This window comes from Sturnira hondurensis, unplaced genomic scaffold (genome assembly GCF_014824575.4).
Source record: "Sturnira hondurensis isolate 20B ecotype Veracruz unplaced genomic scaffold, ASM1482457v3 Scaffold0006413, whole genome shotgun sequence".
Lineage (NCBI taxonomy): Eukaryota > Metazoa > Chordata > Mammalia > Chiroptera > Phyllostomidae > Sturnira > Sturnira hondurensis.
Window position 1 is genome coordinate 42,901,017 of NW_028079044.1, and position 15,628 is coordinate 42,916,644.

The 15,628-nt window shown below is 38.3% G+C and overlaps 1 protein-coding gene across 1 annotated transcript in view; it reads right to left on the reverse strand.

Moving 5' to 3' along the window:
- ATAD2 (ATPase family AAA domain containing 2) overlaps nucleotides 1–15,628 on the reverse strand; it is a 63,345-nt gene extending 47,717 nt beyond the window's left edge. Inside the window, exons 1-2 of the mRNA XM_037048479.1 lie at nucleotides 15,098–15,628; nucleotides 5,035–5,183 (exon numbers count right to left, since the gene is read on the reverse strand). Of these exons, the coding sequence (XP_036904374.1) occupies nucleotides 5,035–5,183; nucleotides 15,098–15,265 (317 nt within the window). The 5' untranslated portion in view covers nucleotides 15,266–15,628. The remainder of the gene's footprint in view (nucleotides 1–5,034; nucleotides 5,184–15,097) is intronic.

Genomic DNA, 15,628 nt, shown 5'->3' on the forward strand with positions numbered 1-15,628 from the left:
CAATGTTCCATACTTGAATAAGCTATATCTATTAATCCACTTATGTATCAAGCTCTTTTCCAGTGGGCTGGTTGTACAAGAGAAATTTCAAATGTGATACTTTATAATGAAAACATCTTATCCAGCAGAGTTAGCTCATGTATCCTAATAACAAAGCAAGTCTTCATTAACTTCTTACCTCTTAGAACACAAGAAGCAAGAACAAAATAAAAACCCTTGAGAGATCCATCTAAAAAGAGCCCCTCCCTCCATACTATGAAGGTCTACTTTTAATAACCAAGCTCCTATTAGGCAGTAGGGACACAATGATTAAAGGGGTGTTTTCCTTTTCCTTTCTTTTTTGCCTATTGAGGAAGGGGAGCACTTTTCCCCTATAGGGGCTGTAAACTGTTTCTTAAACAGAGAGTAAATATTTTAGGATTGTGTGCCATACAGTCTCTGTCACAACCATTCACACAACTCTAACACCAAAGTGGAAAAGCAGCCATGGACAGAATGCATGGGCATGAATGTATTATAATGAAACTATTTATAAGAACTGGTGCTTGGACTTTTGTTAACACCTGCGGATCTGATCAAAGCTATGAAGAATCTTTACTTCTAGAAAACTGCATATACACTTACAAGTTTAAACATTATTTCAGAGGTTTCATGTGTCCCCTGAAAACCATAACTACTGGACCCTAGTTAAGAACTCCAAAAACAAAGAAATATAGATTCTGCCCTCGGGGCACTCACTGAAATCTTTCTGTATTATTTTAACAGCCTGAGTCTTCTGGTCTTTGAGCCCCAAACAGATTGGAAACGAAAGGGTCAGAGGGAATAGAGAAAGTTACTACAGTTAGGTTACTACAGTTAGGCAAAATGCACAGCAAATGGGTCATCCTGATAAGAAACGGGATAACTATATAAAGCAGATTTCAAAAATACTACTACAAGCTACTTTATATAATTCTTAGACAAGCAGATCCTGATGTTATATAGAATAATAGTCCTTGTAATAATGATCTGAATACAGGAAGATATTTCTAAAGACAAATAAATTCTCCACATAAGACAAATGGTCAATAGTACATGAAAAGACATTCAACATTATCAACTGTCAAGAAATGCAAATGAGAACTATGACGAAATACTTCTTACCCACTAAAATGACTAAAAACAAAGACAGACAAGGACAACTGCTGGTGAGGATTTGGAGAAATTGGAACTCTCATACATCACTAGTGGGAATGTAAAATGGTACAGCTGCTTTGGACAACAGTTTGGCAGTTCCTCAATATTAGAACAGCTGCCATTTGACTCAGCAATTAAATCTGAGGTATATACCAAATAAATAAATAAAATTAAGAATAAATAAAAACTCTATGCCCACACAAAAGTTTGTAATCCAATGTTTGTAGCATTATTTCATAATAGCCCAAAAAATAGAAACAATTCAAATGTCCATCAACTAATGAGTAGATAAAACAAAATGTGATATAGCCATAGTATGGAATCTCATTTGGCAATAAAAAGAATAAAGTGCTAATAGGTACTACAATATAGATGAATCTTCAAGACAATACAGCAAATGAAAGAAGCCAGACACAATAGCCATATATTGTATGATTCCATTTGTATAAAATGTCCAGAATAGGCAAGTCTAGAAAGACAGAAAGTAGAATGGTGGTTCCCAAGGGGCTGGGGTGGGAGTATAATGAGCACAGTGGTTTTTTCGGGTTGATGAAATGTTCTGAAATTAGATAGTAGTGATGACTGCACAATATTGTGAATATTCTAAAACCACCCAATCATATACTAAAATCATGAATTTTATGGTATGTGAATTGTATTTCATTAAAGTTGCTATCTAAAAATAATTTAAAAAGATAGTAATTTCAACATATTTTGTAAGGAATCTAATTAAAAAATCTAAGTCATTCATCGTAAAATCCAACTTAAAAAGCATTTAACACCTTTAAAACACTCCTTTACAACCTTTTAAGCATAAAGCCCAGCATAATGTTTCACACATGCGAATAATGTCCAGGTCCTTTTAAAGGTTAAAATTTAGAGGACTTCCAACATTAAATTTTTTGGCTATGTATAAGCCAAACTAGATGTAAATTATATTTAATATAAATAAAACCATAAGATAAACCAACAAAAATATTAACATAATGAGGTTTTGGTGAAACAACAGCCATTTGCTGTGTGAAATGTCTTACTACTATCAGTTTCTCGAGTTTCGTGTGTTACGTTTGTTGTGTAGCGTGATCATCCACTTCTTTAGTTGAAGTGCTTCAAACCCTCACTTGAATAGCAAGCATGTCATGACATTATCTTGGAAGCAGATGAATCATTTATGTATTAAGGTCAGACTCAATTCTTATCTCATGAACCTGAAATAACTAAAGCAGTAATACTTGGTGCCAATTTAATTGTAAACACAAATATAAGGTCTGAAATTATATGGCTATTCTTCATATGCTAGTAATTTAGATGATCCAGAATGTTTATTTTTTTCTTCATATTGTAAACTAAACTTAAAAATTCTCACAGGAAAAGAAAAGCAAAAAACAAAAAAAACAAAAAAGAAAAAAATCTCATAGAGAACTGATGGACCATTCTTCTACCCCCAAAAGGCTTCTTCAAGTTTCAGATATACTACTGCGGTAGCTTAAACTGCATGTCATCAATTCTAAAAGTTGTACATTTCCTCCCATTTTACCATCTCTGAAATTGGGATGTCTTACAATTAATGGCATGTCACAGTTTAATTTTCAGTGTTTTTTCCTTTTTTACTGTTTCATAAATTGTGTTTCAATTGCTGTTATCTTAGACTCCATAAAATACAGTAGTAAATACTCCATAAATAATGGATGAAATAAGATACAAATGAAAAAATGTTACAATGCCCCGGGGCTGGGTGGCTCAGTTGGTTGGAGCGTCATCCTGTACACCAAAAAGGTTTTGGGTTTGATTCCCAGTCAGGGCACATACCTAGGCTGCAGGTGTGATTCCTGGTACAGAAGGCAACCTATTGATGCCGATGCTTCTTCTCTCACAACGATATATCTCTTTCTCTGTGTCTCTCTTCCTTTCTCTCTAAAATCAGTAAACATATACTCAGGTAAAGATTTTTTAAAATGTAACAAAATATGTATTACAGAACTGGAAAAAAAAAACCCTGACAAGGGCACCATCTCACTTTTGTAGAAAATCCACTACACAAAATAAGAATAAAAATTCTATTTAAGAGTAGGGTTCTAGTTTTCTAAGTCATTATGAGAAATTTATAAGAATAAGTTTCATTCTAATTGACACTTGTCCCCACTTATGTTAGGCTCACCCAAGTGGGGAGAAAAGTGAAGGTTTGAACTAATTAAATTTAGATTTAAATTTGCCATCTGCCCTGAACCAAACAAACTCAAGCCTTGGGAACTGCCCTGCCTGGTTTCAGAAGCTGTAACCCGCCCCCTGCCCCCCACCCCATGGCTAAGGCTGAGTAAGTGACCTTCAGACCAGAAGCTACTAAGGAGACAAAGCTTATCTCCCTGGCAGGGGCACTGCTTCTGCTCCTTTTTTCATAACTGGCCCCCAATGCTTGATCAGTTAGCCAATGATGGGTAAGATTCCACAAGGAGGGAACAACCTAAGATAGGCATGATCAGGTGGAGGTCCCAGGGAAGGACTTGGGAGGCTACAGCAAAAGGAGGTGATGGACCCTCGCCCCTCAGCTTTGACATAGCCTGAATCCTCATTCTGTCTGGGAGAAGTCTCCTAATCTCTTGGCTGCCTTACTTCCCCTTCCTGACTTAAGCCTGAAACAATGACAGAGGGTGGTGCACCCCTGTGCTGGAAAGGGAGGTTCCCTGGGGTGATCGGGCCTAAGAAAGAATACATAAACTCCTGTGAAATCTGCTTTGCTAAGAATGCTCTCAATCAAATGATAAAGGTCTGAGCAGGAAATGACTTTCTTTCCCAAAGTTTTGTAGCCCTTTAGCTAACAGACCCTGACTCAGAATAGGTCCTCAGAGTTCTTTGTATGTTATCTATTGTTTGATCCTTACTGCCTAACAATGATTAATGAGCTTTTACCTGTATTCCTGTGCAAAATGAACCTAATAAAAGCCCACTGAGGAAAAGACTCTTGGCCCTTCTCCTTTGAGAGATTGGCCACCTTTCCTCCCCAAGCAGATCATGTCTTGGTACACTTATTCTCATCTGTGGTGGCCGGGGGGGGCCTGCAGGCGGAGCTCCCCCATACCCAAGTTCAACAAACTGCCAAATTACCTAATTTATTATTTTAATATTTTACTTACTTCTTTTTAGGAAGAGGAAGGAAGGAAGACAGGGAGGAAACATCCATGAGAGAGAGAAACATTATTGGTTGCCTTTCATAGGTATCCAGGGACTAAACCCACAACTCAAGCATGTGCCCGACCAGAATAAAATTTGCGACCTTTCACTTCGAGGAACAGTGCTCAACCAACCAAGCCACATGGGTTAGGGCCTAATTTATTAAAACGAATTTCCTGATTATTAAAATGGGATTCATGCCACCTACACCTCAGGGTTCTTAAGAAACAAAATTTAAATATGTAAAAATCATCTAGTCCCATTAGACAACTTAAAACAAAGATCATTCTCTGCCCCTATGTGAAGACTGCTTTAGAAGCACACCAACACAGAAAAATAAATCCCTCAGAATTTATGAAAAACTTGATAGCAAGCAATCAAAAATTCAAAAATATAACTACTATTTTGAATAAATACTTTGTACAGATTATGAAGCAGGACCACATCATAAACAAGTCAATCAACCTTGTCAGCTGCATATCACAAATATGGTCTTTGAACATGAAAATAAAAACAAATCTGTGCACACATTAAATTTTTAATTCACTAATACTCATTTAAGACAACTTTACTGAAAATAAACAAATATTTTATAACCCTGGAATCTTGATGACCACTTAAAAATTAAACACAGATCCTAAATTATTACTTTAAAACAATTCTGAATTAGCAAATGAACACCTGTGTTACCTTGTAAAGTGCCTGCCATTAGCATGTGTTTCCGTTATTTCCATATTTTTATCAAAACTAGAATCTGAAGAATTCTGTGCATTTTTTCTCAAAGTCCTTAAAGCACGTTTCTGGTGGTAGGTTTCAACTTCCTTCACTGCAGACCCATCCTTCAAGAAAAATTAAGAAAACCATCTAAATTTTCTTAAGTCAAAATTCCCAAGTTAAACTACTCCCAAGAGTTTTCTGACTCACATTTGTACAACTTTTTTGTGTAGAATCATTTTGCATCCTCCTAGTACTTAATATTTAGAATAATCATCTTATGATAAATATTAGCAATGTCTATGAAATAGCTAATTAAAACTTACTGAGGTTTATAGTTCTATTTCACAACAAGTAGTCTACACAGTGAAGTTTTCCACCACTGATAAAAAACAGTTTTCTAGTTCACAACAGTAGGTACTTCTTTATTTTAAGGCTACAGAAATTAGAAAGATACACACACACCATTGTCTGCTATGCAATCACTGGTAGCAACCTTAAAATAACTGGACTATCAGAATTATAATTTTGGCTTGGAAGACAAAAAGGAGCTATTATATATTTCATCCAGATAATACAATCACTGAATTCAAAGACTGCTTAGGTATATATGTTAACCTGTTGTAAAAACCAGAGCTTTATGTAACTTCACTTTTGCACAATAGGCTGTAAGATAGTAGGCTGCTTTATGAGCTATAAATTTCTGTCATAAACTATTGAAAAGTTCTATATACCTTTTGTATAAGGGTATTTTTACATTAGAAGAGAAAGCAAAAGTAGCTAACAACTCTGTAATTCAGTGCCTTACTACTCTGAAAACTGATAATTTTAGAAAAATAGGGAGTGTTTTTTTTAAAAAAAAGAAGAAAAAAAGAAACATTAATCCTTTGCCTGCCCCTAACTGGCTTTACCCCTGTTACTTCATTGTTTAAAAAAATCGGGACATTTTGTCACTTAATTTTGTATGGGCAGAATATTTTAATGGTTCACGAGTTAAATAAAAATATGTGTAAGAATTGGATAAGTACTTAATAAAATGTTAAGTGATGCCTGTGTGATTTGCTAGCATTTTTTCAGTGTATTTTATTTTACTTATTTTTTGCATTTTTGGTAGTTTTCTATTCCTGTCCTTTGCTTATTTTTTAAAATTTTTTAATTTTAATTGTTCAAGTACAGTTTTCTGTCTTTTACTCCCATTCCAGCCCACCCACCCAGCCCTCCCCCACCTCCCTCCCATTTCTACCCCACCTTGTTTTTGTCCATGTGTCTTTTATACTTGTTTCTGTAAACCCTTCCCCTTTCCCCCTGAAATTCCCTCCCATCTCCCCTCTGGACACTGTCAGCCTGTTCTCTATTTCAGTGTCTTTGGTTAATATTTTACTTGTTTGTTGTTATTTAGGTTCCTGTTAAAGGTGAGATCATATGGTATTTGTCTTTCACCACCTGGCTTATTTCACTTAGTATAATAATTTCCAGTTCCATCCATGCTGTTGCAAAAGGTAGGAGCTCCTTCTTTCTTTCTGCTGCATAGAATTCCATTGTGTAAATGTACCACAGTTTTTGGATCCACTCATTTACTGATGGGCACCTAAGTTGCTCTCAGCACTTGGCTATTATAAATAATGCTGCTATGAACAATGGGGTGCATAGGCTCTTTTGGATTGGTGTTTCAGGGTTCTTAGGGTATAATCCTAGCAGTGGAATTGCTGGGTCAAAAGAAGATCCATTTTTAGTTTTCTGAGAAAATGGAACGTATTGTGTTCCACAGTCATTGTACCAGTCTGCAATCCCACCAACAGTGCACTAGGGTTCCCTTTTCTCCACAACCTCTCCAACACTTGTTTGTTGCTTAGTTTATGATGGCCATTCTGACTGGTGTGAAATGGTATCTCATTGTAGTTTTAATTTGCATTTCTCTGATAGCTAGCGATATTGAGCATCTTTTCATGTGTCTCTGGATCCTCTGTATGCCCTCCTTGGAGAAGTATCTGTTCAACTCCTTTGCCCATTTTTTAATTGGATTGCTTGTCTTCTGAGAGTGGAGTCGTGTAAGTTCTTTATACATTTTGGAGATTAAACCCTTGTCTGAGGCAAATACGTTTTCCCATACAGTTGGTTCTGTTTTTATTTTAATACTGTTTTCTTTAGCCGTGCATCAGTGTACTTTTTTTTTATACAGGCATGGGCAAAGTAGGTTTACAGTTGTAATACAAATATAATAATTAACAGATAATACAAGGATAAACTGTCTCACATACTCAACTATAAATCTAATTTTGCCCACCCCTGTATTTAAGAATGTTTGAAAAGATACCTACACTTTAAGGTAGGTGTATTATTTTTAAAACAAACACCTACATCTTGGATGGGCGCAGTTTAAGATAAGACTTTCCAAGGAAAATCTGAAGTAAATCTATTTCCAGATTCTCAACTTCCACACATACTTTTTCTTAAAACTGATTTGCCTAAGAAGGCAACTGTAACATAAGGCATCTTTTTCATTTACCAAGGGTCCTATCTCTCACTCATTCTGAATCTTACTATTGTGTACTGACTCAAAGTATTAAAAACCTTCCACCTTGGCTGGTGTAGGTGAGGGGATTGAGCCTGGGCTGTGAACCAAAGGGTCATCGGTTTGATTCCCAGTCAGGGCACATGCCTGGGTTGCAGGCCAGATCCCTAGTGGGGCACATGTGAGAAGCAACCACACATTGATATTTCTGTCTTTCTCCTTCGCTTTCTCTTTCTCTAAAAATAAATAACATCTAAACAAACAAACAAACAAACAAAAAACAACCTTCCTAAAGCCAAACAAAGAAAAACACAAGTGTAAGTGTTAAGAAACTGAATGACTAAGCTATGTAACAAAACTTTTACCTTTGTTAAGTGGTTTCCAATTCTTTGCTTTCAATAAAATTGAAGAGGCTTAATTAAGCTAAGAGATGGTGGCAAATGATTTTTGGCACAAAAGCCCAAAATCTGAATGGCACTGCTAAACAAAATTCATTTCATTACTATCTACTTATTTAATGTGAATATTTTCCCAGTGATTAAAATTATAAAAACAATGAAACTGATGTCAAACACTGTCTTCGGCAATGAAATTCACAGAAACATGAATTGGGTGGGTAGGATTTAACACATGAACTCCTAATGAAATCTTACTTTTTATACTTCATCATTTTATTCAAAATAATGTTTTTGTTATTTTGATCAACTGAATATTAATAATTTTAACTCAATACACAGTAAGTTTTTAAAATTTTGTATTACAAGTATAAAAGTATAATATACAACCTTAAAGCATAAAAATAAATCAAGATAAAATGCTATGGATTAAGTGGTTTGGAAATACAAATTGAAAGAGGGGGGAAAAAGAATCAAGGTAAAATTTTTGACTGCTAAGAAAGCTTGTCAATGTATTATTTTAATGTTCCAAGACAGTATCAAATAACTATGGTTTTTAGATTTCAGTGGATACTTGTAACAAGTCTGATGTAACGGTTTTATTTTTTAATGGCAACATTAAAAGATGACAGAAATGATCTTCTTTGTAACTCTAAACCAACTGGGATAGGGGAAACTTTGCAGCTTTAAAATGTATAATATGGAACTAAAAAAATTTTGGAACTCTCAGAAGAAAACAGTGAAATAAGCACTTTGTGTAACAATATTTGACACAAAAGGACAAATACTGGATGTTTCCTCTTATGTGAGGCTTTTAGAATAATTAAATTGATAGAGAAAACACAGAATGGTTATGTCAAAGGCTGGGAGAAGAGAAGAATGAAGAGCTAATGTTTAATGGGTACAGAGCTTCAGTTTTTGAAGATGAAAATATTCTGGAGATGGGTGGTAGTGATGGTTATAGAATAATGTCAGTGTACATAACATTACAGAACTGTACATTTTTTAAAATGGTTAAAATGGGTCAATTTTTAATAAAAAGAAATTATCCCCATATTCCTGGGGATAATTTTTATAAAGATTTTTATTTTTTAGAGAGAGGGGGAGAGAGGGAGAAAGAGAAGGAGAAAAACATTGATTGGTTGCCTCTTGCCAGCCCGCATCTAGGGACCTGGTGTGCAACCCAGGTATGTGCCTTGACTGGGAACTGAACTGGCAACCTGTTGGTTTGCAGGGTGGTGCTCAATCTACTGAGTGACACCAGCCAGTGTTCCTGGGGCTAATTTTTAAAAAGCATGTTTCCATAGGAAAAAAGAAAGGAAGTGGGTATTAAATACTGAGGAAAAAATTCCCTTGAGAAACTAGGAAGATTTAATGTCATACCTGAATCTTTTATTTGTATAGTGAGTGGCTTAGTCTATCCTTCCTAAATAAGCAGTAGGCTTCAAAACAGGAGTCTTAACAGCGTGGAGAAAAAACAGACAAAAACAGGTGTTGGAGGAATCACCTACATAGAGGTACACACTAGGGAATTTTAAAATATCAATAACTTTCAAAAATATTTCTTTTAAAACACATGTGAAATGAAATAAGCATTCAGATAACCACCACTAACCTTTTGGTGTACAAAGCATTCTTTTCCTATGCAAACATAGTTGCATGATTTTAAAATTAGCATAACACTATTTGTTTTATAACTTTTTTCTAGTAATATAAACATTTTCCCATGTCATAAAATATAATTCTAAAAATCTTTTTAAATAAATGGAGAGTAGCCCACCCATTACGTGAATCAACTTAACAAATGCTTAACTTTTTGTGTTGTAAAATAGGTGAATTATTAGTTTATCTGCAATTTTTTTGTCATAAAATAATCTTGTGTACATCTGATTTCTGAAGAAAACTAATGCAGTTATCAAATCAAAGTCACATTTGAATATAGCTTATCAAAATAATTCTTAAGAGGTAAGTTAAATGCCAACTCCTAAGGGTAATTAACACTGGATGATAAAAATGGGGGCTTTCACTTTCTACATTTTACAACATGCACTACCAGAAAAGATTTTCCGAAGAAGTAAATAACAAAGAGAAAATATAATCTGAAAACAAAGCCTAGAGATGTAGTGTCCACATTTATTCTTTGGCTAAAACCTACTTAAATATTGGGAGCACTGATAGATCTTTAAAAGTGTTAAAAGAGGAAAAATATATTCTGTTAGATTTTAAGTCTTATAATCATGCAGAATCAGTAAGTAAACTAGTTCAGGGAGCATACAGTAGAAGAACAAGTTTTTCCCCAAGGTTGACACAACCGCATTAACAGAATCTCTTTAAAAAAAAAAGATTTTATTCATTTATTTTTAGAGAGAGGGGAAAGGAAGGAGAGAGGGAGAGTAACATCAATGTGCTTTTGCCTTTCATGTGTACACCACCCCCCGACCCCCGCGCGGCTGGGAACATGGCCTGCAATCGAGAGATGTGCCCTGGACTGGGAATTGAACCAGCTACCCTTTGGTTTGCAGGATTGTGCTCAATCCACTGAGGTACACCAGCCAGGGCAGAAATATTCTAATATCTTGTTTTCCCACAGAAAAGCAAGTTTATTAAAACTTTAAATTCATAACAGAAAAAATATATCAGGGTCAGTTGATTAATTCAATATCAATTCAACAAATGAGGTTTAAGTGAGGTGTTTTTTTTTTTAGTTTAATTTGTTTTTTAGACAGAGTGAAAGGGAGAGAGAAAGAGGAAAAGAAACATCAATATGCAAGAGAAATACTGACTACCTCCCACAGGCCCACTACCAGGGATCTGACACTCAACCCAGGCATGTGCCCTGCCTGGAAATGAACTGGTAACCTTTCAGTTTGCAGGCCTCACAGGCCAGTGCCCAACCCACTGAGCCACAACAGCAGGTGGGATTTTTTGAATCATAGTTATAATACTGACATAAAATGCATTCACCCAGACTTTGGAGTCCTTCAAAGTTTGAAAAGCTGCATATTCTAATGCACAATGGTATATTATACCCTGTATAGTTATAATATCCCTCCTTAGCTTCATCCTTAAATATAAGTGTGGTCAATTTCTCACCATTAATCTATTCCACAAGCTCCAACTATTTGGTTTCTACCTCTACAACTCTTTCAGTGAATCTCAAACTTTCTCCCAATAGCTAAATCCAATGGCTTCTGCTCTGCTTTATTGACTTCTGCAGAGTTGATCACTCCCTTCTTTAAATGCTTTGATCCTTTGGTTTATGTGATACTCCTTTTTACATAATTCATCCTCTTCTCATCCTTAAAATATAGCCACTGCTCAAGATCTTAAATATTTTTGCGTTTTGCTATGTTCCTTTTCACCTTGAAAGATTCAACTATCACCTCTATACAGGTGGATCAGTCCCAAACATACATAGTGACAAGCTTTTACCATATATTCCCAACAATCTACTATTCATGTTTTTGGCTTACTGTCTTCCTTCCCTGTATCTCAACAACTTTCAGGCCCCTTGAAATATTATTTGGCATTTTTCTCTACATTCCACCTTAATTTAGGCTTCATTTTTCTCTGCTTTGGTCTATTGTGATAACAGCATAAAAATTAAGAGGCCCAACTAAGACAGACTGCCTAGGATTGGTTCTTAATTTAGATCTGTATAATCTTGTCCAAGTTACATAAGGTCTCTGTGCCTCAATTTTCATATCTGTAATGAGGATATTGTTACTTTATAGGGCAAATGTGTGCATGCATATCATGTACTTTGCTTGGCATATATAAGTGCTATATAATTAATATTATAATCTTTTAACTGGACTTCCAAACTCTAGATTTGTTGTCTATAATCCATCCTAAACATTACCTCATCACATTCCTGTTTTAGAAGTCCCAACTTCTAAACCTAAAATGAAGGGTCAGTCAAAACAAGTAGGCTCTCTCAAATGCAGTGCAGCCATGTCAACCAACTCCAGGGAACAACACTCATTGCCACATGTCAAAACTTCCTTATCCATGCTTTGTGATACTTCACTGAACTGTACACTTTTCATTTTTCTGTGCTGTGTTATGCTTCAGTTGTTAAAAAAACTCCTGTATGTTGTACACATCTTTGTTGAGTCTAGAGTATCTTTTCAGACTTTTAAATAAATAGACAATTAAAAAATTCATACCTTCTACAAGCTAAAGCATGCTTTATTTTACCTAACAACACAGAGAATAAAAGTGTACTTTAACACAATCCAAAAATAATGTACAATTATCACTAATCCTTAAGTGAGTCTTCAGCATCAGAAACAACCATAAATTTAAAGAGTCCCAGACCTGTGAGAGCACAGAAATAGAAAAAGGCTAGTCTAAACCTAGAGGAAGAGGAAACCACAGAAGGGCACCCAAATTCATAAGGTTGGCAGAACATAAAATAAAAACAAAAAAACATGCCCTGGCTGGTGTAGCTCAGTGGATTGAGCGCGGGCCTGGGAACCAAAGGATCGCAGTTCGATCCCCAGTCAGGGCACATGCCTGGGTTGCAGGCCAGTAGTTCCCAGCAGGGGACCCTTAAGAGGCAACCACACATTGATATTTCTCTCCTCCTCTCCTTCCCTTTCCCTCTAAAGATAAATGAATAAAATCTTTTAAAAAAAGAAAAACAAAAAACAAATTTAAAACAACAAAAATTCAGACCATACAAGTCAAGGGAAGAAAAATCCTTAAGCCCAGGTGAGTGAGATCATTTTCAAAATGTAATATGTGGTTAATGAATGGGTGACTAAAGGTACCTTCAGAACTCGAACATAAAGTCAGCCTGAGATTAGATGGGAAAAAATCCAAGTTAATGAATATGAGTAAATTCAACCGTATTTAAAAGTAACCTACCCTAAGAAATGCTGTCAAAGACTGTGGTTGAGGTGGCTAAGAAATACAATTAGATCCAAATACAGTCAGGGTATTAACCTTCCAAAATACATGATAGATGAAAACAAAAATCAAGCTATAATTGAGTCAAATGATTGAATATATAAAGTTCCCAGATTAGAAAATAGTCCTATTGCAAAGGTATATTTTGTATTTGCTGTTGGTGAGCTTTGTCAACATGAATACACTGCCCCTCAAGATTATTCACTTCTTTTGATCCAATCCCATGCTCACTACTTAAGTAACCCTCTGAGAGTTACAATTTGGTCAACAGGGGATTTATAGAAGAGAGCAATACTGTGTCTCAAAAAGATACCATCCCTACTGGAAATCCAGGTATGTAAAAAAAAAAAAATCCTTTCCACCCTATAACATCCAGCTAGGTGAGTGCTGGTTGCTCCACCACCACTTGCCACAGACATGACATTTATGGCAAATAGTCTCTGTATATTGCTGTTAGGTCTCCTTTGCTAGTCTAAGTTCTGTTCCAGGAAGAACAATCAACAACACATATGTATATATGTATGTAAGGGTGGAAAACAGGGAGGCCAGTCAAGAATCTATTTTAATAATCCAGGCAATAACGTCTTGAACCAGCACAACAACAATGGAGAGGCTGATAAGTTGTCAGATTCTGAATATATTGTGAAAGCAGAGCCAACAAAATTTGCTAATATAAAATGGGAGGAGTCAAGGATGACTCTGAGGTTTTTGGCCTGAGAAACTGGAAAGACGACAGGCCATTGACTAAAATTGACTGTCTAAATAAGTAACAATGACTGAGCCCTAACTACAGTATATGCCAAGCGTTCATCTCCTTATACACATGATCACATTTCATTCTCATTACCCATGTGGTGAGTATCACCTTTTAATGGGTAGAAACCTGCTGATTATTGTTGAGATTCAAAACTGACAGCTGTTTTAAACACCTGTTATTTAGCTTGTATTCAATACATTAGAAGCACAGGATCTAGTATTCTCCTGAAGATAACACTCAATAAATATCTACTGAAATAATCAGCTTTCTTGAACACAGTTTAATAAAGTGACCTGAGTTCAACGCAGAAGTGTCTGGGCCCCCAGACGGATACCAACTTCTGCACAAGACAGAGAAACCAATCCTGAAAATCAGGAAATGGTTTTTACAATTCAAAATCACATTTTTAGACACTGAACAGGACTCGTCCGCTGCCCTCGGAAGAGCAGCAACTAGGATGGGGCACCCACGACGGAAACCGGCTCCTCACTGGGACGGCGGTCACTCCCCGACCCCACACACCTCCCCGTGGCCTCTCTGGCCCCGTTTCTCCCATGCCCACGCCTCCCCCTCAACAGAACTAAACGACTTCCTGCTGCCTTGATTTTCCCAGTGTGGCTTCCTCCGTTCTCCCACGTTTCGTTATGCTGTCCCCTCCATTTGTGACTTCCAAGTGTTTATTCCCTTCTTCGAAGGAGGGGCACGTCTTTCAAGACTCGTCTGCGGGAACTTCCCCCGCAGACACTCTTCATAACTGCCGCGTGGCAGAACAGAAAGGGAAAGGTTTCGGAGGCGCCGAGTCCAGGCTCCAATTTGAGAGCTACCCCTCTCCTGGTGACCTCTGGAGCCCGTTTCTTCATCTGTAGGGCAACCATAGCTCCCCGTGCTTAGGGAGCTGTCAGGAGACTTGAGAGCAGCGGGTGTCCGTGAAATGTTGGTCTCCATCCCCGCCCATTATGCAACCTGGTATTTATTCACCGCGCTCTTATTACGGAAACTCTCTGGAGCGTAAATGGAGGTCAGGGAACCGGAGTTACACTCTTTCTATCCCCCTGGTCCCTAAACCCTTCCCTAGGCAGTTAACCGTCCGAACACGTGCCCTGCCCCCGATCGAGGGAACGCAGGGCGGGGAGCCTGGGCGCCGGGTTAGGGAAGTGTGCGAGGTGGGGGGCGGGGACGCCTCCCAAACCCAGGCTCGTCCCCGCACTGCGCATCAGCTCCACAGGGTTTTGGCTGCCTCTCGTGTCAAAGTAGGTAGTAACGGCTTGGCTCGTTTCCGGGCAGTCCGATCTCTCCACCCGACCCACACCCTTAGAGGGTCCGATCTTAAGACTTCCACGTTACCCGTCCTCGACAACACTCCTACCCGGCCCCCGCAACTGTCACCCGGACCGCATCGCCCACCGCCGGGCCCCAGCGGGGCAACGCGCCTCGGGCCGCCCGCCCCAGGCCAGTACTCACGCCCACTGCGGCCGCGGCGACTGAGGACTGCTCGGCAGCGCGGGCCGAGCGGAGCCGCCTCCGGCCGACGTGTTCCAAGCTGAGGAACTCGTTGGACAGGTCTAGGGAGCTCGTGGCCGAAGCGGCGGAGTGGCTGTGCAGCTCCAGGCTGCTGCGGAGGACCACCATCTTCTCTGGTCTCTGGCCGCCGCGTCCGCGGCGCGAGACAGCCTCAGGTGCCAGTAGCGGTCACTCCGGCTCTTCCGCGCTCTGAATTCTGGCGCCACAAGCCCCGCGGCCGCTTTCTCAGCGCGCGCTCCAGGAATCCCTCCGCCGCCTCGTCCCGCCCACGCCGACACCCTACAGCGGCGGGCTTGAGACTGTACTCCTCATTTGTACAGCGAAGGACTACAGGCGAAGTTGAGAACCCGCACCCATAATGTTGAAGACCTGAGCGAACAGGGGCGGGAGAACGCTGACTTCTTCTTCTTAGTTCCGGTTCTCTGAACTCGGCGGAGGGAGACTGCGAAGAGCAGAACGAAGTCTCGTTTG